At 40.7% G+C, this 24,529-nt stretch overlaps 3 protein-coding genes across 5 annotated transcripts; 2 read left to right on the forward strand and 1 right to left on the reverse strand.

Annotated features, from left to right (window-relative positions):
* Positions 1-200: 200 nt before the first annotated feature.
* On the reverse strand, positions 201-7,857 carry LOC115675457 (uncharacterized). The gene is made up of 8 exons (XM_030598115.2): positions 7,674-7,857; positions 7,062-7,107; positions 6,324-6,429; positions 5,804-5,873; positions 3,090-3,414; positions 1,734-2,774; positions 1,224-1,373; positions 201-935 (listed from the first exon to the last, which is right to left on the reverse strand). The coding sequence occupies exons 2-8, from the start codon at positions 7,086-7,088 to the stop codon at positions 501-503; spliced, it is 2,154 nt and encodes a 717-aa protein (XP_030453975.2). The 5' UTR covers positions 7,089-7,107; positions 7,674-7,857; the 3' UTR covers positions 201-500.
* A 3,882-nt stretch (positions 7,858-11,739) lies between these two features.
* On the forward strand, positions 11,740-16,584 carry LOC115675423 (probable inactive receptor kinase At4g23740). The gene is made up of 3 exons (XM_030598061.2): positions 11,740-11,967; positions 12,579-13,825; positions 15,660-16,584. Exons 2-3 carry the CDS (start codon positions 12,589-12,591, stop codon positions 16,319-16,321), a joined length of 1,899 nt encoding a protein of 632 aa, XP_030453921.1. The 5' UTR covers positions 11,740-11,967; positions 12,579-12,588; the 3' UTR covers positions 16,322-16,584.
* Positions 16,585-18,251: 1,667 nt separating this feature from the next.
* Positions 18,252-22,832, forward strand: LOC115675424 (ubiquitin-conjugating enzyme E2 10). Of its 3 annotated transcripts, none has more exons than XM_030598063.2 (5): positions 18,252-18,361; positions 18,524-18,611; positions 19,772-19,899; positions 21,494-21,598; positions 22,502-22,832. In XM_030598063.2, the coding sequence occupies exons 2-5, from the start codon at positions 18,542-18,544 to the stop codon at positions 22,643-22,645; spliced, it is 447 nt and encodes a 148-aa protein (XP_030453923.1). In that variant the 5' UTR covers positions 18,252-18,361; positions 18,524-18,541; the 3' UTR covers positions 22,646-22,832. The 3 variants fall into 3 exon arrangements, with proteins under 3 accessions (XP_030453923.1, XP_030453922.1, XP_056174354.1); XM_030598062.2 differs by having other exon boundaries at positions 18,304-18,361; positions 18,515-18,611; XM_056318379.1 differs by lacking the exons at positions 18,252-18,361; positions 18,524-18,611 and adding an exon at positions 19,369-19,407.
* Positions 22,833-24,529: the final 1,697 nt, after the last annotated feature.

Genomic DNA, 24,529 nt, shown 5'->3' on the forward strand with positions numbered 1-24,529 from the left:
CAGGTTTAAGATAAATATAATCATCTGGACAACATAACATACGACTCTGCATCATTTGATCCTCATGTAAATCAGACATGATGGACTGCATCCTTGAGAACATCAAATGATTTTACCTGGTTATTCACTTCGTCACATCAAAATCCTGAAAACTTGCTCTCCTATCCATGCAGTATGATAGAGTGAAAAAAAGTACTAGGTTTGGTGATAGAACTCAAGAGGTTCTCTGTAAGCAGTTCATTATATCCTGAATGTAACAACATCCGTGTTCCGCATCACAAGATATATGTATTGTATATACAAATAACATTATCATGCTTCTTAAACTGGGCTAATGTACACTTCAAAGGTTTGTACTAATCAGCAGGGTCATCAGCATGTAAAGACTCAAAAATTGAATTGTTTGTCAACCGAAATACAAAATTGTTTGTGTTGGCCCCGCGTTTTTGAGAGGGAAGACACAACCAACAAAATCCGTTATCAACTCAAACGGCATGCTGTCAGCACTCAATTCGAACAGCTCCACTTTCCGATGAAATGAACTTAGGCTTCCGTACAACTTGTTCCAAGCACTGGATGATGTCCCCGACTCGGAAATCATCCCAGTCTCGGATCACAAGCCCACATTCATTCCCTTTTCCCACCATCTCAACATCCTGCTTCTCTCTCTTGAGGGACACACATGACCCTTCGAACATAACTTCTCCGCTCCTCAGAAGCCTCATTGTCGACGACCTTGTGACTTGCCCGTCAATAACACGGCAACCGGCAATCTTCACGTCGTCTCCCTTGGATTTGCTCCTCCCTTTGAGCTCGAATATGTTCAAGACCTGAGCCTCACCAGCTACCTGAGTCTCCGCAGTCCCCGGAGCCTTGTGAACTATCAAGCTGCCCATATCCTCCAAAAGATGATAGATCACACGGTGTGTTTTTATCTGAAACCATATACAAAAAACCGGGGATTAAATAAACAGAGCATGGCTATCTCGAGCTCCAAAATGAGGTATTTCTGGTTCTTCACAGGGAAGTGCATGTCTTTATCTTTACAATGCATTGAAGTGGGATTTTAAGTGAGCATAGAGTGACAATTGTCATGTCATTAAAACGCTTTTGCTCTCTTAATATTACTTCTCTGCACTGAGCGGCTATTTATCTGATACCACATTAAAAGCCACTATTAACAAAAAGTCAAAAGATTGACAGGGAAGAAACAAATTCGATACCTGAATACTGGCTCTAGTTGCCGCCTGAGTTACAGAACTAGGAGGATTCTTCACATTGAACCCAACTATACATGCACCACAGGCCTGAGCTAGGTCGAGATCAGACTGAGAAACCGGTCCAACACCAACATGCACAACGTTTACAAAAACCTGAGCACATGAATGGAAGAATATATGTCAACAGGAATGACTTAAATAAAGCTCTGATAGAAACAAGATGATGCGATGGCACACAAGGGGAAAAAACTTGAATTTACTGCAAACAGTAGAATTTTCTTCATGCAAAGTAGCAGTAAGGGGTATCACATCAGAGCAAGGCATTTGTTCCTGACAACTGATGTTCAAACAGAAAAAACATCGATAAGAAAAGAAGCATCTCATTCATGGAGATGCAGGTATATGACAATCAATGAACTTATGACTTAAGCTTCCGTCTTCTTATTGAAGACATGTCCCAAAGCAAATGCAAAACATGGTTAGTGAATAGTGGCTATTTGTATTTTGCATTACCTGAGGGCTATTCAAACTTTTTAAAGCATCTGTAACGGCTTGCACTGTTCCTTGCACATCTGCTTTCACAATTATTGGCATTTCAACTCTCTCCACCACTTGTTCTTCTGATGTCTCTACAGCTCCTGTCCTTCTCTCGCTTATTTTCCGAAGTCTGTCTTTCTCAGACTTTCTTTTTCTTCCGGTACTAAGCATTCTAGCACGTTCCTCAGAATCTACAACGACAATATCATCACCAGCCATAGGGAGACCCTTCAACCCTTCAATCTCAACAGGCATAGCCGGGGTTGCTTGATCAGTCATCTTACCCATCATGTCCCTGAGAGCCCTTATTCTCCCCCACTCAGAACCCACAACCACATACTGCCCACAAACCAAAGTCCCTGCTTTCACCATCGCTGTGGCCAACGGACCACGCCCCCTATCAAGCCTTGCCTCCACTACATAAGCTTGCGCAGGCCCATCAATCCGTGCTTTCAGATCCATAAGCTCAGCCTGCAGAAGCAATGCCTCCTCTAACCTATCCAGTCCCGTTTTCTTTACAGCTGAAACTTCAACTACCTGAACGTCTCCACCCATCTCTTCTAAAAGTAACCCCTCTGATGCGAGCTGCAGTTTTACTCGTTCAGGGTCAGCAGCTGGTTTATCACATTTATTAATAGCAACAACAACTGGTACATTGGCCGATGTTGCATGGGACATGGCCTCTCGAGTTTGAGGCATGACTCCATCATCCGCAGCTACCACTAGCACAACAATATCAGTGACCGCCGCACCTCTGGCCCGCATTGCACTGAATGCGGCATGACCAGGAGTGTCGAGGAATGTTATTGATGAACCCGAGGGCATGCTCACAACAAATGCTCCAAGATGCTGAGTTATTCCTCCAGCTTCCTTTTCCACCAAAGATGTTTGACGCAGAGCATCCAAAAGAGAAGTTTTCCCATGGTCAACATGACCCATGACCGTGACGACGGGTGGCCGAGCTAAAAGCTTTGCACCTTTATCGGAGTGACGCCTTCTAACATTGACACCAAGTTCCTGTAAGATGTATAGGTTCAAAGTAAGTCCCTGAAACTATATTCAAACAAAGATACATGCACTACATTCAGTTGTATCAAGTGCTAATGACAGTAAGCAGATAAGCAAGTGCCTCACAAGGCAGAAGTGGGTAATGTTCCCTTTGAAAAAGGTTTTCTTAATAATTAAATCAGCAATCTCAGCACATATTGTGTTTCAGCTAACATCTGTATTCTCAGCTATTTAGGAAGAATGAAAATAACAGTCGTGACCTTTTTTTCCTCTTTTGCATTTCAAGCATGTAAAAGAATTACCACAACAACCAAGCAAACATACCATTGCAACAAGCTCCGCAATGTCGATGCTGAGAGGATCAAACTCTGATTCGACCTTCTCCCCAACATTCAGAAGAATATCTTGCAGTGAAGATAATGACTCACCAGTACACTTGGCGAGTTCGACTATTGTCATGCCTTCAAAAATGTCAATTGTTTTATCGACAGAGGACTTTGTCACTGTTTTCACTTTAGGTGCCACATATGGAGCCTCAACGGGCGGTTGGGTCCTATTCTCTCTTCTAACATACTTTTCTCTCTTGGGAGTCCTTAAACCAAATTGCCCATCACCTCTAGCCAAAAGTGCTGGACTTGAATGAAAGCACCTGAAAGAAAGAAAAACATTCTCAACCACATAACAAACTGTGCTGAACAAACAACCCTAAATTAAGTGAATGCAGAAGAGAACAAACAACAAAGTGATTTCCTTGATCCTAGCAAAAATTACAAAGTAAAATTAACTACAGCTAAGATCTGACCTCAAATTCCTGACAAACCCTCTTGAAGGCCAGAACAGCGAAGAACAATGTCCTAATAACTGTTTTGCATGAATGATCAACTATAAGCAACGTGCTGGCACATCGCAGGAAGTTATTTATTGTCTTTGATAAGTAATATAATAATTTTTTTGGAAATGAAGAGTACATTATTTTTATATCAGGCAACTCTCCAAATTTATACCTCAGTTTTGAAACCTTTGCAATAGCTAAGAGCTAAACATCTAGAGTGTGGCATCATGACCACGGGAGCCAAACTGGCTTATGAAATAAAAAACCAGATTTTTGGACACCACTCACAGTGAAACAACAGATGATTTATAGATTCGGACCTCTCCCTGGCACATGCAGCAGAACTGCCTAAACAATGAGACCAAGACTTCAAAAAATTTTCATTCGTAAGATATAACTTTGATGCTAACCAGGCCAAAGAAGAAACTCTTTCACGAAGCTTTAACCTTCCAAATCTGTTCCCACAGAAAGCAAGTGGTCTGTCTGGGACAAGTAACCTTACAGTAGGATTTGACCTCAAATTTCTTTCTTCTCAATTTTTTCCAGCCCCCCACCAGCACAGCTAAGAGCAAATATGATTCCAGCATACAGCGATTCCATTTCTCTGCAAATTATTAGCGACTATTGCATGATTGCATGTTTCTCCTGAGGAATGGAGTAAAAGTTCAAAGCCTTATATTGAGGGGGTTGTCTCCACCCAAAATATCTGTCAATAATATGATTTATGTCCATCACCAGCCTTAGTAAAGCCCAAATATTTATCTACCTATCCCTCTGAAGTTAATGCTCCCCATAATCTATCATCACAAATAAGTCCAACGCCAAGCTTGCTGGCAAGTGCCATATTTGGCATCAATGGACTTTTTCCAGAGATTATTGTCTTCAGTAGTAAGCCTCTAAAGCCACTACCACCAAGCTAGATTAGATATTCCAGAATCCTGGTGCTGCAGTCGTGTCCATTTGCATAAACTATATTTGTTCTTGATTGACAGAATACACAATTGGTCCAGCATCCTAGTGAGCGAAGAGGTTGCACATCCCCATAGTATATCACTGAACAAATTGAGCAACTTTCATTTGCCAACTTAAGAAAAGGAAAATTCATCCTTCTTTTTTTTTTCTATGATTTTAAATTGTAAGGGACAAACAAATTTAAACACTCAAATCACAATTACAAAGGAAACCAAAATTTATATCCAATCATCCTGTGACTTTCTTCAAACAGCAAATTTCATTCATAAGGAACCAAGGCAGCACAACCCACTTTCAGAACAGTTTCAAGTTCAAAATCTATCAAATCTAAAACGGTAAACACTAAACAGTGGTGTTTTCTGGTTTAACAATCACACATGGAGACAAGATCTATGCCCAAGCTAGTTTGAGGTCACATCACAATGAGTTTCAGACATTTCTAGCAGACTTATAAATTTTAAGCTGCACTGTGAAAATTTCCAAACCAACATCAGATTGCAGACAGAGCCGAGTTGCTAGGTCCTCATAACATCGAATAGCAGAGGAATCTGATATGAACAGAGAAAAATTTTGATTGGCTAAGTGGTGGTTCTGAAGACCATACAAATTGCATAATATTATAAATATATATGATTGAGGACCATAATTCAGTAGATTACAATTCCACCAACGTAATTCACTATCACCCACAATAAATTTAATCTAGTTGATATTCTGGAACAATTCAGGCTACAAAAACCAATGAATGGAACAGAGAAAAGGCTAGGGTTAGTTGTCCGAGAAATATCATTCCAAATTAGTTTATGCCCTAATTGAAACTGCCAGATAGATATATGTGCACCACGGTATCACCAATCTTATTAAGATGGAAGTGCCCAAATCAAGAATCAATTATGTATGTATTATTCTCAACTATAGGCTGGATATGATTTTAAATCTCCAAGAAAAATCGCTCCAAAATCATTTTACGCAAAAGTGCAATGAAAGATAAAATGGTACCTCCTTCTCCATTAAGAGAAAGTGTCCCAAATCAAGAACTCGTCACCTATCCATTACCCTAAAAAAGAAGCCAAGGCCTGTGAAAGCTAGATTTAACTATGTAGTGAGCACCATTTCCAAAACATATTAAAATATAATAACACTAACATACGTAGGAAGGGTTGACAAACTTAGCACCAATCTCAGAATCACTCAAAAAATGAGAAGAAACAAACAGATGATGAACTTCATTTACCTTAACAAAGTCTGATCAGACAGATGCTTCCTATAGCTAGCCCCCTGCCATAGTGACATGCTAGAGAAATCTGCAATATCACATTTAAGAACTGAATGATCAGGATTTGCACTTATAATATATAACATTCAGAAGAGAGAAGTCAACAAGGAGGTGCAACTGAAAAGATAGAAAATATTGAGATATATTCAAATGTTTCCTTGATCAAAGGTCATATATGTCAATGTTTCATGGAGGCATGAGAAAATGCATCTTCCATTTTTTCATATAATTCCACTTGCCATCGCATAGGTGCACTTAGACACGATAAAATTGATAGTTTGATGAGCACACTTCACTCAAACATTTCTTGAAGTGTGCAATTCAAATAACCAGAAGTGTTGGACAATAATTAAAGGAGACATTATTCAGTCAGGAGATTGCACCAAAACAATTAGATCAGAAATGAGTTGTAACATGAAATAGTTTGCCCAAAGGATAAAATGCATATGATTATAAGATTGTGACTTCTCCACTGGACCTGAAAAGCATCTGAACAGAGCAGACACCGATATCACCGCATCTTCAAGGCAAGAAGCCGAACCAAATGCATGTCCTTGTAATATTTTATGACTAACTCGAAGACCCTGCAGAAAGAAGATCAAGGTTAACAAATGTTTCCATCAACTGCAATGTTGTAATTGCAATTTAAAATGTTAATTAAAAAATAATACCCAACATGGCTATGAGATCAAACTGTTTCCCTGATTCTTTGCTTCCCCAAACCCAAACCTGCACAAACCCTTCTGCAGTACCCCCCTACGAACTGTCGACCACTAGATCTTAATTCTAAACAAAAATTAGATACGACGACATCAAGGCCCTCCAACTAAAAGAATTAAAATAAGTAAAAGAAGAATCTTTTTAAAGGCACTCAAGTCAGGCAATCCAACTCCTTCACATATTAGGCCAAAAATAAAATATAGTTCCCACTTCCCATAATGTGAACCATTTGGCTTCTTCAAACTCCTACCAACATTGTCTATACTCAAGAGCACGTAAACATTCCTACAAAACCCCCACCCCAAACCAAAAACAAACCACCACCAACATAGACACACGGCCATCTCCGGAATTAAGTGCAACATGTGCTTGAGATCCTTGACCACATAACTAAACAAGATATCATCATACAAAAGCGGTTATACAACACAAAGGCAACAATGTGAAAGAAAACACCTAATAGAAGCATGAAAAAATTCTATTTAGAACACTTTACCTTGTTTCCGAAGACTCTCCAAGCCATTCATAAGAATGTCAAAGCCCTGCAACATGAAGGCACAAGCTTAAAAAAAATAGCGGGACACCAATAAGCTGTTCTTACTTCTTGATCAGCAAACAACACACAATTACAAAAAAAGAACCAATAGGATGTTTTTAAGAATCAGAGGCTTATCCCAGAAGATCCTAGCATTTTGTAAAAATGTAACTGAGAAACATTAACTATCCTACAAAAACTCCCTAAAGCAAATCAACCAATAAAGTCAAAATGTTCTTTCTAACAATGTTTCCACCTCCCAGTTCAGACCCATATGATTCGCCATGATTAAACAGAATTACCCAAACCAATTACAGTCTCCAGAAAAAACCTTCGTTTCAGAACCCAAAAAGTTCACATATTTTGGATTACACTCGTGTAAGAACTGGAAACATAGTTAAAGGAACAAGATTTACAGAACCAAAAAGGACAAATACCAATGACGGGTCTACAAGATAAGTGGGGAAAAGGTTCAATTAGCTTCCAGCAAAGCATTCTAACTGAACACCAATCCAAAAGAAGCAAGAAACTTATTCCGGCGAACAACACTCGAACTAAGGCGACGGAACTTACAAAATGAAAAGAGAAAAAAGGGTCACTTCAGCCCGAAGTGAGAAACTTTGGTGGATGGACCGGTGGGCGACGGCTCGAAGTTCGCCAATAGACCCAGAACTCGCCGGACGGTGTCGGTCGGAGGCGTGCATGCACTGCGAGACGTGGTCTAACCTCCCAAGCGTGGCGGAGGTTAGGGAACGAACGAAAGACAGCGATGATGTTGGGAGGCTTGGGTTTGGAAAAAGTTTTACTTTTAGTCCCTGTACTATCATGCTCTTTTCAATCAAGTCCCTATAAAATTTAATTTATGTAATGAAATCGTTCCGTTTTCAAAAATTTACTGATTCAAGTCCCTCCGACACCATATAACGTAACTGTTTGAAGATTCCAAGGTATCATGTGGATAAAATATGCGGGCATACATGTGGATGTGTTCGTAAAATTTAGCTAATTTAGACGATATTGAAGTATGACTTTGATACCGAAATGGTCAGAGATTGAGAAAGAAATTCGAATGCGAGAAATTACATGCTCACAATCTAAAGAATCGACATTAGGATACATGGCATAGAACTCACTACTCGATAGAATCCACCGAAGAGATACAGACCTTTGGAGATAATCTAATCCAAGAGATCAATGTCTGAAATTTCCTTGATAAAAAAGTCTAAACACTCGAGGAGGCCCTAGAGGGGTTTATAAAAAATTCAACTTGAAACAACCTTTTTTTTTTTTTTTGCTAAATAACTTGAAACAACCTTGTAGCTAGACAAATTCCAAAGCCCGTTCTCTTTTATTTTCCAAGACAAGATCAACATTTCCTTGGGAAAAAAAAACATTGACTCTTAATTCAAGATGACTCTATGGATAAATTACAATCCAGAGGACCCAACAAAATTATAGAAATTGTAAGAAACTCATTATTGGGTAAAACTGAGCCGTCCTTAGTTGTTTAACCATAACTTCATTCAGAAGACTCCAAATAGCATGAAGCTTATTGCATTAGAAACTAGATAAATGGGGATTTCCGATTATATATTATGAGACCACATTAGACTTGATTTCATCACCAACACTCGGAAGAAGATGACCCTTGGAAATTCTGCCATAAAAATGAACTTCACCTCTAAGCAATTGAGCACTAAGCATTAATTAAAGAGTTAGTCCTCTTGAAATGATCCTTCGTCAGATGCGGATGCTAAATTTTATCCACGTCAGTGTCGCGACCCTCCCATAATGGGTCAGGGAAAAGACGGCGTTTAGAGATAATGTCGAGTTAGGTAGACATGGCCACGGGCCGGTTTCGGCCTGGGTCAAACCCGGGACCGGCCCGTTGACCAAGCCCGCGGTTCGAAATCGACCCGTGGCCTACGGGCCTGGTTCCGGTTCCAAAAAAAAAAAATGCAAATAAGTGAAGCACCTCTTTTTTTCTCAAAATTTGATTACAATGTACATTTTGATTACATTTTATATTGAACAATTCATTATTTCATAATTTGATAATTCATTATTTTTTTATTTCATAATTTATTTTTTTAATTTTTACCGGCCGGTTCCGAACCGGGCTGGAACCGGAATAGCTGGTTCCGGTTCATACATGGCCACGAACCGGAACTGGCCGGTTTCGAACTGTGGCCATGTCTAGAGTTAGGGATCAACCATCCTTAACCGGCACGAGTTCTTCCATACCCGTGCCTTGCGCAACATTGAAAAATTCATTTTAATTTGATTTTAACCAATGAGATTCTATGTGAGGAGTTGCCACTTGCCTAATGGGGCTGCTTAGGAGCCAAGTGAGATACAAGAGGATATCTCACTAACCTGTGCAACTGGAGATTTAGAATCGGTGACTTAATTACACTAATTGTCTAATTAGTGCCCTTTTGGTATTTAAATTTGATTAATTCGTTAACTAAATAACCATGCAGACGATCTTTGACCATCTTATTATCCTACCTGACTAAACAACATCCATGCATGAGTTTGCAATCAAGAAAAGGTATACAACCACAATCAATGCAGTAAAAGTGAAGTATGAGGAAGTAAGCTCAAGGAAGTGTTGTGCAAAGAGTACACTTGGCCTTGTTATTAAGCCTTGGATGTGGACTCCAAAAAGTCAAATCTAAATCTAACTCTAAATTAAAGAGAAAGACTTATTAAGAAAACACCACTACATGAAACCTAAGAGGTAAACATGCATTAAGATTTCCAAATCCTATATTAACACGAATGCGCGGGGATTTCTATAATCAAGTCTAAATCTAACTCTAAACTTGAGAGGCGTGCTCACTAAGAGATAATCACCAAATGACACTTAAAGAGAAACTGTGCAACTGTGCAACTATGCAATGATTCGATGACATAAAGGAACCAACCCAGGGTTGTGGCAATTAAATTTTCCCAAAAGCTTCTTTGTATTAATAATTCCTTGCAGGTGGTCACAAATATTCTGCTGTTATATTTATTCTAATTCAATTGCCGCATATCGAGTCGTGGATGGGACTAATTAGGTAAGTACACACCACATCAGCTGCTGACATGACACTTTAATATCACCGCATGTTTTCTCTGTCTAAGCGTATCAACTCATCAAGTGCCCATCGAAATAGGATCTGCACGAATATTTTTTAGATAAACCTCCTAAAGAATTAGAAAGCCTAATATACTGCGATGTATCGTTCAATTGAAATTCCGATTTTACATATTCTAAATGCTTCGTTTGCGAATCATGAACTCAAATTAAAAAAAAAATGGTACAAAATTCTAAAGTTGCAAGCGTTATCGAATTTATATGCAAAAGGAAATTTGTATTTCCAATGCCAAAATACGCAAATAAAAAATTAAAGCCTCAGATATCACTTAAATTAGATTTTCCCGAGTAAATGTTGGAAATTCCACTGATGCAAAAAAAAAAAAAGATTAGTACCACGAAAAATTTCAAATTGATATATAACTGTAATAAATTCAGTCAAAAATAATTTTTTGATCACAAAAAACCCAAAGCCGACACACCCGTGACAATTTTACCCTCCCTTAATTTCTGTTAAATTTGACCGTCAATTTTTGTAGTTGGATGACACGTGGTAGTTGACAGGTATACTAGTTGGAGGTTTTACTCTCCGTTTGTCACATGTGTATCAGATTATGTTTTTCGTGGTATTAATCAAATTTAACGAAGAGTAAATTTGTCACAGATATACCAGTTTGGGATTTCTGGTGGTCAAAATATTAATCTGGGGTAAAATTATCATAAATATATCAGTTTAGAGTTTTTTATGATCAAAAAATTAATTTAGAATTAATTTTTTGGAAGCGTACAAGTTTGAAGTTTTTTTAATGATATTAAACAACCCCCCAAAAAAAAAAAATGATGGATACAATCACATAAGGACTTATCTGAGCCAATCCAAAAGATTTCGGAGATCTCGACAATTAGGCCCGACACCTTCCGAGGCCCAATTAACAGCAGATCAGATCCCACTTTCCACCCACAGACCAAATTTTGTCTGCATTTTCGGCGCTGTCATAACTAACCCACCCTCGCGTCCCCCCCCACGCGCTCGTCGGCGGCTTCCCTCCGGACGCGCGCCTCGGTCACCGTTATTCCCGTGTCGTAACGTCACCGGAACCCCCGCGCAAGCCCCGCTCCTCGACCACGTCCCTCTCGGTCGTTTTCTCCCCCCCCGTCCTTCCTGCGTGTAACGGAACGTTAGGACCAGCGAGGAACGTGCTTCGCATTGAAATCGGTCCCGAGTGAGTTGGGAACTTGGGATGGATGTAGAGCTTCTTCGGTTCGATGGAGACGAATGGTGAAATTGGGCACCATCCGAATCGCATCTCCGGTGAACTGAGTTCGAACGAGCTGTGCACGAACGGAGATGAATCGGGTTGTGATCGAAAAAGCACGCCGGCCCTTCTCACGACATGCGGGATCAGTGTTCGAAAAATCGAATATTTCGAGAAGTAACCCGTACACAAGACCCGTTTTAGGAACCCTTATTAAAATATGTATAATTGTTCATCAGTAATTACACTAGCAATAAAGAAATGAAATGAAGCCGTTGTCACTCTCCTCTGCGTCTCTCCCACTCTCTGAAGACCCTCTGCGCCACGAACCCCACTGCACTGCACTGAAGCTCCCGTCTCTCTCTAACTGACCAAATCGAAAGGAAGCTCCTGTCTCTCTCTCTCTCTCTCTCTCTCTCTCACGGCCATTCTCGCCGCATCAAGAAGGATTAACAGCACTGCCTTCTCCTTCAAAGCTGCAATGGGCTGGTCAGACAACTTTGGACACGCCGTTTAAAGCTTGAAGGTAACCCATGACTCGTCCCATCCCCCGCCACACATCATGTAATAATGTGCAAAGGAAACATCAACATGACTGTTCATTCACACTGCAATGCATGTGGTTAGGTTTCGACTGTTTTAGCTGTGACTTCTACGTTTACTTTCTGGGGCGCTCGGGTCTCTAGGCACTATTAGCTAAGCTTCTTTGGCTCGTCCTTAGCTGGTGCATTCTCAGAGTTCTTTCTTTAACCATTTCCATACAAAAAGCTAAAGCGCCAACAAACAAAAAGAAGCTCCAAGCCAGCTCTGCTTTAATTGAAGATTCAAAAATGTCATTTGACGGTAGCGCATTATCTCAAAGCACCCTACTTGCCCACCTTCTTTTTCATGTGCCCGAACTGTTTCCAAAGTCCCCGACTCGACCATGCTTTATCCGAAGACAATGGTCTCGTAATTCCCTCTCTTTTCTCTCTCTTCCTCAGTCTCAGTCTCACGTTCTTGGTATACTCTCTATAAACGCGTTTCGACAGTTTCTTCCGTTCTTGAGGCTGGTGTGAGTGCAAGAGAAGCAGAAGTTGCAGAAACCGTTCGTTTTTGGGATTGAAGTCTGGGTTTTTATTGGTTCCTCTTTAGCAGAAGAGCAAAAATGCAAGCTTTGGGCATTTTGGCTTCGATTTTTTATCTGGGTCTAGCTACATTGCGAGCAAATGCTGACCCAGTTGATGATAAGCAAGCTCTGCTCGACTTCGTCAACAATCTGCCTCACTCTCGTTTCCTCAACTGGACTGGGGACTCCCCTGTATGCAACCACTGGGTAGGAGTCACCTGCAGCGGCGACAGTTCTCGAATCGTGGGCGTCCGATTGCCCGGCGTCGGCTTCGAGGGCCCGATCCCACCAAACACCCTCGGCCGCCTATCGGCGTTACAGATTCTCAGCCTCAGATCTAATGGCATTAGCGGTAACTTCCCTCCGGATTTCGCGAATTTGAAGAACTTGTCCTTTCTCTATCTTCAGTTCAATAATTTCTCCGGGCCGTTACCGGAGGATTTCTCGGTGTGGAAGAACTTGACGATTGTTAATTTGTCCCACAATGGGTTCAATGGGAGTATCCCCAGTTCAATATCCAACTTGACTCAGCTGGAGGGTTTGAATCTTGCAAGTAATTTGCTCTCCGGTGAAATTCCTGATTTTCAGTTGCCCAATTTGAAGTTCCTAAATTTGTCCCGCAATAATTTGAGTGGGAGTGTTCCTAAGTCACTTGAGCATTTTCCGAGTTCAGCTTTTGATGGCAACAGTGTTTCATTGCAAAATTCTACTTCTGAGCTCCCTCCGGCCGTCTCACCTTCTTCTGAGCCAAGAACCAGAAATGGTGGGAAGCTTAGTGAGGGTGCGTTGTTAGGCATTGTTATTGCTGGTTGTGTGTTGGTTATATTGGCATTTGGTGTCGTGATGCTATTTCACTGCTCGAAAGGAAGAAGAAGAGCAACTGAGGATCGTTCCTCGGGGAAGTTACCAAAGGCAGAGATGTCGCCGGATAAAGAGGTTTCGAGGAATCAAGAAGCGAATAACAAATTGGTGTTCTTTGAGGGTTGTAGCTATGCGTTTGATTTGGAGGACTTGTTGAGGGCTTCAGCTGAGGTGCTGGGTAAGGGGACATTCGGCACGGCTTATAAGGCGACCTTGGAAGATGCAACCACCGTGGTTGTGAAGAGGTTGAAGGAGGTTGCAGTTGGGAAGCGGGATTTTGAGCAGCACATGGAGATTGTTGGCAGAATCAGGCACGAGAATGTGGTGGACTTGAAAGCTTATTACTACTCCAAAGAAGAGAAGTTAATTGTGCATGATTACTACCATCAAGGGAGCGTCTCTGCTAAGCTGCATGGTAAGCTCAATTTGCCCGAGTCATGTGCTCGTCATTACTGAAATTCAGCATTTATTTGCCCTCAAGTACTGAAGGAAGTGCTAGTGATTGAGGCTCCATCTTAGAAAGCAATTCTATACATGTTAAAACAGCACAAGTGCACTTATGTTATCGAGATAATGTGGGTTTAGTGTTATTATAGGTTTTAAGTGTGACTGCATGTGTAAGTATCAGATGGGTTCCATTTGAATGGGCCCATCAGTATCGTGAGCATTATTGTAGGACTGGCAGATTGTTGAGAACGGTATTGGTTGGCAAAGCTGGAGCTATGCTGTACTGGGAAACCACTTGAATTGATATTGATGGATAAACTAAAGCTGGCTAGAATGTCAAAAACTTAGGAATTGATAGAGGAGAATAGTTCCCGAATTCCGGGACGTATTGCGATTGGATAAGGAGAAATAGGTTTTTGAAGTTAACCTAGGGATTGGCCTTGGCTGGACAGATCCAAAATTTGGTATTTGATCACATGGATCTTGGTCTAAACTCTAAAACCTCTTCACCATTCACTTTTCTATATGCTTCCACTAATATTTGTCCTTATTGAAGGAGGGTCAGGTCAAGGGCTTTAAAATTGCATTAGATTTTTCAATGCTCAAAACGCCAATATACTGTGCATGTTTTCTGAGCTTCTGGCTTATAAGTGCTTCAAAATTTCTACCAATGGGTTAACTGACTTTGACCGACAAACTCATGATAGTGCCAGATTGTAATGATTAATATGTGATACCGATTGACTTAAACCAATTTTCTCTGTCATATACATGTGTTCTCAGGCATCAGACGGCACATCTATTCATTTCCAAAGTTAATGGAAAATGTTTCAGTTGGGTTTTCATCAAGTTGGTATCTATGCCACGTGCTTGGTCATGCTTGGCTTTAGAGCCTTTACTTTGGATCCTCCCGCCAATTATCTCTAACCATCTTATTAACTTTGTGGTTTTGTTATGTTCCGCAAATCATGTTGTTTCATGTGTTGGGAAGGATGAAATATCTGGAAATTTGGTTGTCATGATTGATGCATAACTGAGCAATCTTAGAGTCTTAAGAAAAACCCCTCATAAAGAAAGACGTGCTAGATGCCGACGATACCTAGTGAATCATTCAAATACTTCTCCAAGCGTATTCGCAAAGGAATTTTGTCTTTTTGGTGATGTGATGCATGTGTCTTCTTGCAAGTGAATCGATCTTGTTGTTCCTAATTGTTAACGTGTTTCCAGCCGAGTAGCCACTTCTGAAGGGAGCAGTTCATCGTCAGTTTTTGAGAAAATGTAGCATTAACAGAGTATATGCAGCATATGCCATGTCTTTATATTGCAGATATATTTGAATATTGGTTTTGTCTCTTCGTTTGTAAATTGTTATCGCCAGTTGTTCTTGTGACATGTTTACGCTTCTGCATTCATCAGGAATATATGGATGATGTGATCCGGTCTGTTTTCTTCTCAATTACCCTGAAACACTCATGATAACGGACAATGCTGGAGACTGAATGGTCATTTGGCACTACCTTTTGTCGCTCCACAAATTTAAATGAACTCCATTTAGAAAACCGTCAAATGCATTCATATATTGTGCTATAAACTGAACATCGTCAACTCAAATAAATTAAAGCAGAAAAATCTAATAATTCAAGCTATATCAATGCTGTAAAGTGGATTTTAAGCCTCTTTACATGCTTCCGTTCAGATATTTCCAGTTGTACTATCTATGTTCAAATTGATGGCCTCTGTTTTATCAGACGAGTTCCGTATTTGTAAATTGCTTGATGGCTTGACCTGCGCTTCTCTCACAGGTAAACGAGGGGAAGGTAGGAATCCTCTGGATTGGGACACCCGCATGAGAATTGCCATTGGCGCAGCAAGAGGGCTCTCTCATATCCACCTTCAGAACAACGGGAAGCTTGTTCACGGCAACATCAAATCCTCGAATATCTTTCTCAATGCTGAACGATACGGTTGCATCTCCGACCTTGGACTGGCCACTGTAATGAGCGGGCTGGCTACACCTGTCTCTCGTGCCACTGGTTACCGTGCTCCGGAGGTCACAGACACCCGAAAAGCCACACAACCTGCGGATGTGTACAGCTTTGGTGTGGTGCTACTCGAGCTCTTAACTGGAAAGTCCCCAATCCACGGAACTACTGGTGGTGGTGGTGGTGGGGACGAGATCATGCACTTGGTGAGGTGGGTCCACTCAGTCGTGCGAGAGGAGTGGACGGCCGAAGTCTTCGACATAGAGCTAATGAGGTACCCGAACATCGAAGAAGAAATGGTGGAGATGCTGCAGATAGCGATGTCGTGCGTGGCGAGGTTGCCCGATCAGAGGCCTAAAATGCCTGATCTAGTGAAATTGATTGAAGATGTCAGGAGCAGCAGCCACGCCCCAGAGAACAAATCTGGGACTTTGTCGCCGCCACAACCGGCGGTTGGCACGGAGTCGTCATCCTCATTATAGGACTTTGAGTCGATCCTTTCTTTTTTCTTTTTTTTGCCCTTTTTCCCTTCAGGCGCTATAGTTTGGTTTCTTGTTTTGCTGGCTTCATTAGCTTGGTGTCTAGGTCAGCCGCCATAGTTGAGTTTATACTTGTTTCATAGTTAATGTTCTTGATGCCTGCGGAAGATTGTGTACCCTCTCTCTCCCTCTCTCTCAGATAAAGATTTACTTAGTCGGATCAAATTCTCCCACTTCTAGCAATACAAATGCATGGATTGAGTCTACAGCATGGAGTTCTCAATGCTTGTTAATCTGAATTCAATTTCACGTTTTGGTATGAAAGTTGTTTGTTGCTGAGCCAATTGGCAATCTGCTTGTCATCGTTCTATCTAATGTTTATAGAGGAGGCTTCAGTGTGCATAATGGAGCTAATGAAGGAGTAACGCATGCACAGGTTGTGTATCTGATGCCCCGCTTCTATTTGGCAGGAGGCATACAAAAAGGAACTATCAGCACGTTTCATCCACTGGTCCGCTAAAATGGATCACTCGACTATCGAATTTAAAAGTTTTGACTAATAGATCGAGGAAGGTCATATGTATATAAAGAGTATGTAAATCCTATTATTAGTAATGTGAGATATTTTCAACATGATTAAAAATTAGACATTGGTACTGCGGTGCCAAAAGGACATGAAATTGATGTTAACAAGAACAAGAAAGTAATTATATCTATAATTTCATGTAAAATTGACTCTATTACACATGATATGCGATGTGATATATTTATAGAAAAAATTTACTCTATATCTATATAATAATATGGAGAGAAAAATTGGCCTTCACTCTTGCAAAATATACACCATGAGAGAAATTGCTTCGATCCCATCCAATACAACTTTTCTTAAAATACAACATCAGAGTTAAAGTTACTTAAAGGACGGTAATTACTCAAAAAGAATTACCAAACAATCGAGTCAAATATAAAGAATTAGTCGATAAATTCAATTTCGTAAAGTATGACATACGTGATGTTTGATAAGTGTAACGTGAAGTTATAAGAAAGGCAAATGAACCCGCAATACTCAATTATATTCTAAATGGTATGTATAATTATCAAATGATATTTTACAATTTCATGATTATTCTCCCTGTTGCAACTCCAAAAGTACTATTTTCCCTATAAGTCGAGTGCGGAAGAGTAGAGAAGCAGTTTTAGTAAATGCTTTTAACCTAAAGCCTCTCGGAGAAATGCAAATGACATTTGATAAAAAAATCATTAGTAAAGCTACTTTAGCCTAAGTAATGTTTAGCAAATTTTTTTTTTTTGCAAATGGCTTTTGGGTTTAATTTTTCTTTTTTCAATTAAAAAAAATCAAACCCTTCGCAAGCTCCGGCGAAGGGCTAAGGCCGCCAGCGATCATTGCCTGAGGTTGTACGACCTCAAGTGACAGTTGCTTTGGTCATGTGACTTCGCCGGTCCGATTTAGCCTTGTTGGCCGCCCTCGCACAAAAAAGATGAACGGTCACAACTATGCGGGCAGAATCGAAAAACTAGAGAATTGACGAGGGTAATTTGGGAAGAAAAAAACTAATTTTCAGTACTCAGCCAAATGCTGAAAGCTCGATGATGGTCAGGGTTTTCAGTTTTCCCAGGTCCGTATTTGGCCGAAAGCCTCTTGGGAAGGCTTGCCAAACATCTTAGCATTTCTCTAAGAGGTTTTAAAGACTGAAAGGTCCTTGAGAAAGCTGAATCAAACGCATTTATGGTAAATAAAACTAGCAATGTTTTTAGTTACTTGAATCATAAGTGCTTAATTAAGAAAGCAAAATGGCAAGAAAACCCCCAAAAAAAGGTGCCAAAGTGGGGGGTGTTGGGGTGCGGGGACCGCTTGATCAGAGGTCAGGGACGTCGTAATCACCGAAAGAGCAACAACGCCACAATAAAAGTCTTTTCTTCAACCCACTCCGTTTCCTCTCCTCCTCCTTCTCCTTCTCCTTCTCTCTCTCTGTCGCGCAGACGCAACGCAGACCCAAATAATAAACCGGGGAGGATCTCAAGGTACCGTCTTTCTCTCTCTACCTCGCTCTTTCGCTCTCTGGGTATCTGGGAGGTCGCTTCGTTTCCGGGTTGGTGTTGATTTTGCTCGCCGATATTGAGGAGGTGGGTTCTTGTCTTTTTCTGCTGTTGTCACTGTGCTTTTGCTCTGGGGAGATCTGTTAGGGTCTGAGTCGAGACGCGATGGCTTCGAAGCGGATCTTGAAGGAGCTCAAGGATCTCCAGAAGGATCCTCCTACGTCCTGCAGCGCTGGTAACTCCCTCCACCCCCCCTCCCCTCCCTCCCCTCCCCTCGTTCCAGATCTCGCTTGCTTGTTGTCTGGTTTGTGTGCCTCGTTCTTTGGGGTGATCTGATGGCTCGATTTCCGGCCGGTTTCTTGGGTCGATGCGTTGCGGCGGTAGCGATTCGTGTGTCCCTGTGGGTATTTCCGGGAGGGGAGATCTAAGCTTGTTGTTGTGGAATTGCTTTGGCTCGCTTTGATTCCCTGTTGCATGTTCATGGGTTCCTCTCGCTTTTGGCTGAGATTCCGTTGTCTGAGCTGGCGAATTGAGCTCCAACGGGCCTGTTTTGCTCGGTCTCGAGGGTTGAATTGTCTTTGCCTCGTGGGAATGTGGGAAAGTGTGATTTTTTCTGGGTTGCTACAGTGTTTCCACCGACCATGCATGTAAACATGAGGTGATTGTGACGTTTTGTGATGCTCGGATGTTTCTGGGTCTGATTAATGGAGGTAACTGATGGGTGCTCTGCAAATACATAGATGTCTTTACCCAGTTGAAGGCTCGTAGTGATGTAACCCGGCGTGAATATTTCATGAGGTGTTGTCATGGATTGGGCCAGCCTTATGTATGGAATGTTCTTACTTTGATACCTAAGTGCTTTACACGGGGGATTTTCTTCTTATAAAAACATCGACACGACATATTCAGCCTTACTTTTGATCCATGGAAGCCTATGTGCTGCAAATATTTTGTTCTCTCCTATTTATCTATAATTCTGCCTTTTCAGTTATTGCCGTGTTGAACTAGGAGATTTAAATTGCGAACCCGAGGTGACATCTTGTCTCTTGCTTTATCTGGGATTTAAATGTTTTCCTTTTTGTGTTGCTGTGTTTCTTTTTCTGATGAAACCAAGCTGAGAGCTACTTCCATCTTCAAAGTGTTTACTATTACTGGATTTTTCTATATAACTATAGATTCTTCTGTCTGGTGTACCTTTACTTTTTAGTTTCTACTTCCGACTGTATTTTGCCTACGTTATCCTTTGGCAGTTGTGATCTTTGGCTATGGTGCTGTCACGCTATACTTTTGATCAGTCTATGATGTACTTTAGTGTCGTATTATTCATGGAATATATCGTGTTATTGGTATATCATATCAATTTTAGATTAATGTGAACTGGTTCATTATCTTCAGGTCCTGTCGCAGAAGACATGTTCCATTGGCAAGCAACAATTATGGGTCCACCAGACAGTCCATATGCTGGTGGTGTGTTTCTAGTCACAATTCATTTCCCACCAGACTATCCATTTAAACCACCGAAGGTAGTAACAATCACTGTGATCATTGTATCAAAAGATTTTGCATATTGCAATTGCTGCTATGTTCCTTTTCCATTTGTTATCATGGGCTTAATAGTTGCTCAAATAAATCTGCATATTTGTGTGAGCTTTTGCAAACACTTCTTCTCTATTGGCTTCCATGTTCTTGGAATTATCTGGTTGATGTTTGATCTGACTTGTTTGTTGTCTCATTTTCTGGGGGAGTGACACTGTAGGGGGCTTTTATATCTTTACAGTGTTTTTACTTCTGCAAAGGTGGGATGTATGAGTGATAAGTAAGATATTGCTACAGTCCGAGTCTACATATCCTAATATGTCGAGGCTTTTCTGAATCAGACATTTTTCATGTGAAGTTTTGCAGCTTTTGTTTACGCTAATGTTAAGATTTGGTGTGAATATGAATGACTCTGTTTAGGGAATTCTTTCTACCTAAGACCTTCAATCCTTGCGAGATCAACAGCAATGAGGATCGGTCTCTTCCTGTCCACCCTGTGAAGGTCGCAGAGTTACCTTTGGATTCCTTTAATAATGAATGGCAAAGTCATTTTAAAAGCAATTGGTTCATTCAGTTGGTGCAGCTAGCACTATAGTTAGTAAGGCAAGAAGGTAAGGAGTTAGTTTATAGTGTCGAAGTCTGAAAGCAGAAGGTGAGGAAGACTGGAAGGCCGGGAATGGGCTACATACACCGGAAACCGAAGACACGATCTCTAAGTTATCGACATTCAGAAGAAGTTTATGAGCTGTAGACTTTGAGTTCTTTTTTTTTTTTCCTGAATAGTTTATTCTTTGGTCTCCTTGCTTAACATGACCTTAATATTGCCTTGGAAATAAACTGCGTATTTACAGTGAATTACTCTGAAATCCCTCTGTTTAAAGTTCTATACAGTAGCCTACATTTGGAAAACCTAAACATGTCCCATCACTTCCTCAGAGGCTCAGACTTACCAGCTTCTCAACTTTTTTAAATTTGCTTTTGTGAGCCTTAAATATCTAACATGTTACATTTTTCCTGCTGACAAGTAAAACGGTCCTATAAGAGGTCAAATTCAGGTAGAACTGATTTTGGCCTTTCTTAAATCATAGAAGAGCTCCATCACTACCCATAACTTCTATTTCAGTTTTACTATTTTCTTGTGTTCTTCTGGGCATCGCATGATTAAGTGTCTCACTGTTTTTTTTGGGTAAAGATGATTAAGTCTCACTGTTAATCTCTGTTTATGGTTATTTATTGACCACAGCTTCATATCACCAATTGTCTCCTTGTATTTTTGTCTCCTTCCTTGTTCTGTGGCTATGTTGTATTTGGTAGAACTTAAGTTGATTGTGTTTGGTAGGCATCGTTTTCGGGAATTACTGGTGAACCTTTGACATAACATTAAATTTTCCCACCCTAAAGTCGGATGGGAGGGCGTGTGTTGTTTCTTGGGGGAGTGGGCTTCATGTTTCTTGGCTTACCATGGGCACCGGTACCTAAGACCGTCTCTTCAAAATAGAAGATATAGCTGAAAAATTCGTTCCATTTCCTGTGCTCTCCTTGGCTGTAGAGTTTGCTTATAATTGTTGATGGTGTGTGCAGGTTGCATTCAGGACGAAAGTCTTCCACCCTAACATCAATAGCAACGGTAGCATTTGCCTTGACATATTGAAGGAGCAGTGGAGCCCTGCCCTGACTATTTCCAAGGTTGAATTTTGTTGGACTCTAAAGCTTTATTTGCTATCTGGAAAGAGTGATGTGTTCTTTGGTGCAAATCACTTGTCCTGTGTGGTAGATGAAGTGTCACATCTTTATGTCTGTTTTATTGAATTCTTGCATCCGGCAGAGAAATCTCATTCTTCTACTGGAATGTGAGGTGGTATGTTCATAGCATTTGATGCTTGAATCTGATTAATCTATTTAAGTGGTAGGACGAATGAGCAATGCTAGCGATAGAATCTTCTGTTTTTGCGATTACAGAATAGTTGTTTCAAAGTTAAACTTCCAAATCTAATACGAAAATCTCCTGCATGTTAATGCTTTGATTCATGCTGAAGATTCGTTGTCTTGTGAATGAGCTCTTTTTTTGGTTTTTGAGATCTTTGTATACATGTAATTGGCCCTCTTGGTGGCTTGCAATCGAACTGTTTTGTATGGGAGAAAAAAAAAGTGAAGTTTTCGTGATATGTTTACAAGTCAAGCATGACATTAAATTCATTTGTGATGTCAGCGAGCGTAGATTGTTGCCTACCTATAGCGGGGACTACTGCACTCTCCTTTGTCCTTAAATCCAGTAGGGTTAACTTTTGCCTTCTAGCTCTTTTTGGCCTCATTCTTATCAGTAGTTTCTCAAATAGTCCTCACAGACCACTCCTTGAGTATGTCAGCTCATCTTTGCTCGGAAATAGTGTGATTCAGAAAAACTTGTGTTACTGCCATACGATTTGCTCTTGTTGTCGTCAAAATGCTTATTAAAAGGTTGAACCTTGGCTTTGAAAAGAAAAGATATCTGTTCATTGTTTGCCAAGAACCAATGTTCACTTGCTCTGCTGCGGATACTTCTTATGGTTTTTCGGCATGGAATTAATTGTGTTTGGTCTTATTGTATAGGTGTTGCTTTCAATCTGTTCATTGTTGACCGATCCAAACCCCGATGACCCTTTGGTGCCGGAAATTGCGCACATGTACAAAACTGATCGGAACAAGTATGAAACCACCGCCAGAAGCTGGACCCAGAAGTATGCCATGGGCTAGAAAAGCTGCATGTTTGTGTGACGTGTAGGAGGGCTTCTTTCCCTGGGTCGTTTCTCTTCCCAATTGTGTTTATGAACGAAAGTGTGTGATCCGTGTCCTCTATCACTGCACTTAAACAGGGAGAGTTTGAAGTTTGTCCTCCTTGAAATAGTCTTAAATTGCTTGTTATGAGAATTTATCTTGAAAACCATGATAAACGTTTATATGCCCTGCCCTGTTGCGCTCTGATGTACTCCGTAGTGACTACTGCGACTATTGTTAAAGTAGGCTCTCGATACTAGGTTTAATTGCAGCTGAACTGTCCAATTGTTTCTAGTATTATTGAGAAGAGAGTTGCTCCCTCATAGGTATTTCCAAGATGGCGTATCTGAAGCTAGTGACCTGAAGCAGATGTCTTCATTAATTTGGGGTCGTTCCAATCTGTTTGATCGGCTTTTCAATGACTCTGGCTGTTTTTGGTGAGCAGGGAGATGGATCCTGGCCGGCATTTGTGATGTTCCCTTGAATTGGGATTAGATCCTGATCATAGGTGAAATTAACTGTGTATCAAGCATGGATGGTCTGGGTTAGTGCTAACGAAATTATGATCTTTTTTTACCAAAGAAGATTGAAATCATGAAGGGAAACTAAAGAATGAGAGGGCTGAAGGAGGGAGAGTAGAGTGGCGTTGATGTCAGTGACCACCGTTGTCACGACCTTCAGGTGACCAAGTCACATTTTTCAGACGGCTAACACCGGCAAAATCTCTCTGGATGTGGATCTAGATTTGGGTTGATGAAGCAACCATCACCTGTTGGTGGTCGTGTCTGGCGGTTGTTGCCTTGCATAATGTGTCTTTCTCTGGAGCTTGGAACGTCGGCCGGAGTCTTGATGAAGAGGGCCGTCGGTGACTAGAGGGTCATCGATGTCTTGATGAAGAGGGCTGTCGGTGACTAGAGGGTCTGTGACTAGAGGGTCATCGATGTCTTGATGAAGAGGGCCGTCGGTGACTAGAGGGTCATCGATGCACGATAGTCGTTGGAGGCGCTTGGGTTCTTAAATTTCGCTAAATGCTCTTCAAAGCAATTTGGGGGTTGAGGAGGACTTTCTTACATAAATTTTTATGAACTTCACGTAGTATGTATTTGGTAATGGTGAAACATCGCAAAAAATCACCATCTATGACATTTTAAGAATTATTTATCATCAAATGTCGGGTTGTTCTTTGATGCTCGAAGCTAGCCGGGCTTGATCGGATTAACCAGGCCCGAAACAGTAGGGGATGTCAATTAGTAAGGCCTAAATTTTAGGTCCGGTTCAAATCAGCCCCAAACTTTTCTGTCCAAAAACAAATCCTTAACTTTAGGTTCAGTCTCAAATTTATCCCGAACTTTTCTTTTATCTAAGAGAAAAATCACCAATTTTTACTTTACTCCCAAATATGCCTCCATCAGCCTTCTGTCCAAAAATTGACGTTAGTTGTCCCTAATTTTCATATCTTAGAACGGTTTCATTTTAAAAATAACTTTCCACGTCGACATTGCTAATGTGAATTTGTTATCGATGTGGAAATGCCACATCAAGTTGGGACTGAATCACGGGGTGAATTTGAGAATAGATTGCAAGTTGGCATTTTTTAGACAAAACAAAATTCGGGACTAGACCTAAAGTTTGGAATTTTTTTTTAGGAAAAAAAAGTTCGGAGCATATTTGAGTCTGGACTTAAAGTTTTAGATTTTTTTTAAGACAAAAAAGTTTGGGGCAGAATTTGGACTAGATCAATTTTTAGGGAATTATGCCCAATTAGTAGGGATGAAGACGGTTGAGGACATCATTCAGAAGGCACCCATCTTGAAGGAGAAAGAAGAATAGATTAAGGCTCTGTTTATTTGGTGAAAAACATAT

The sequence above is a fragment of the Syzygium oleosum genome, unplaced genomic scaffold (genome assembly GCF_021117445.2).
Source record: "Syzygium oleosum isolate NSW1041296 unplaced genomic scaffold, Sole_v2.1 Sole_v2.15, whole genome shotgun sequence".
Classification (NCBI taxonomy): domain Eukaryota; kingdom Viridiplantae; phylum Streptophyta; class Magnoliopsida; order Myrtales; family Myrtaceae; genus Syzygium; species Syzygium oleosum.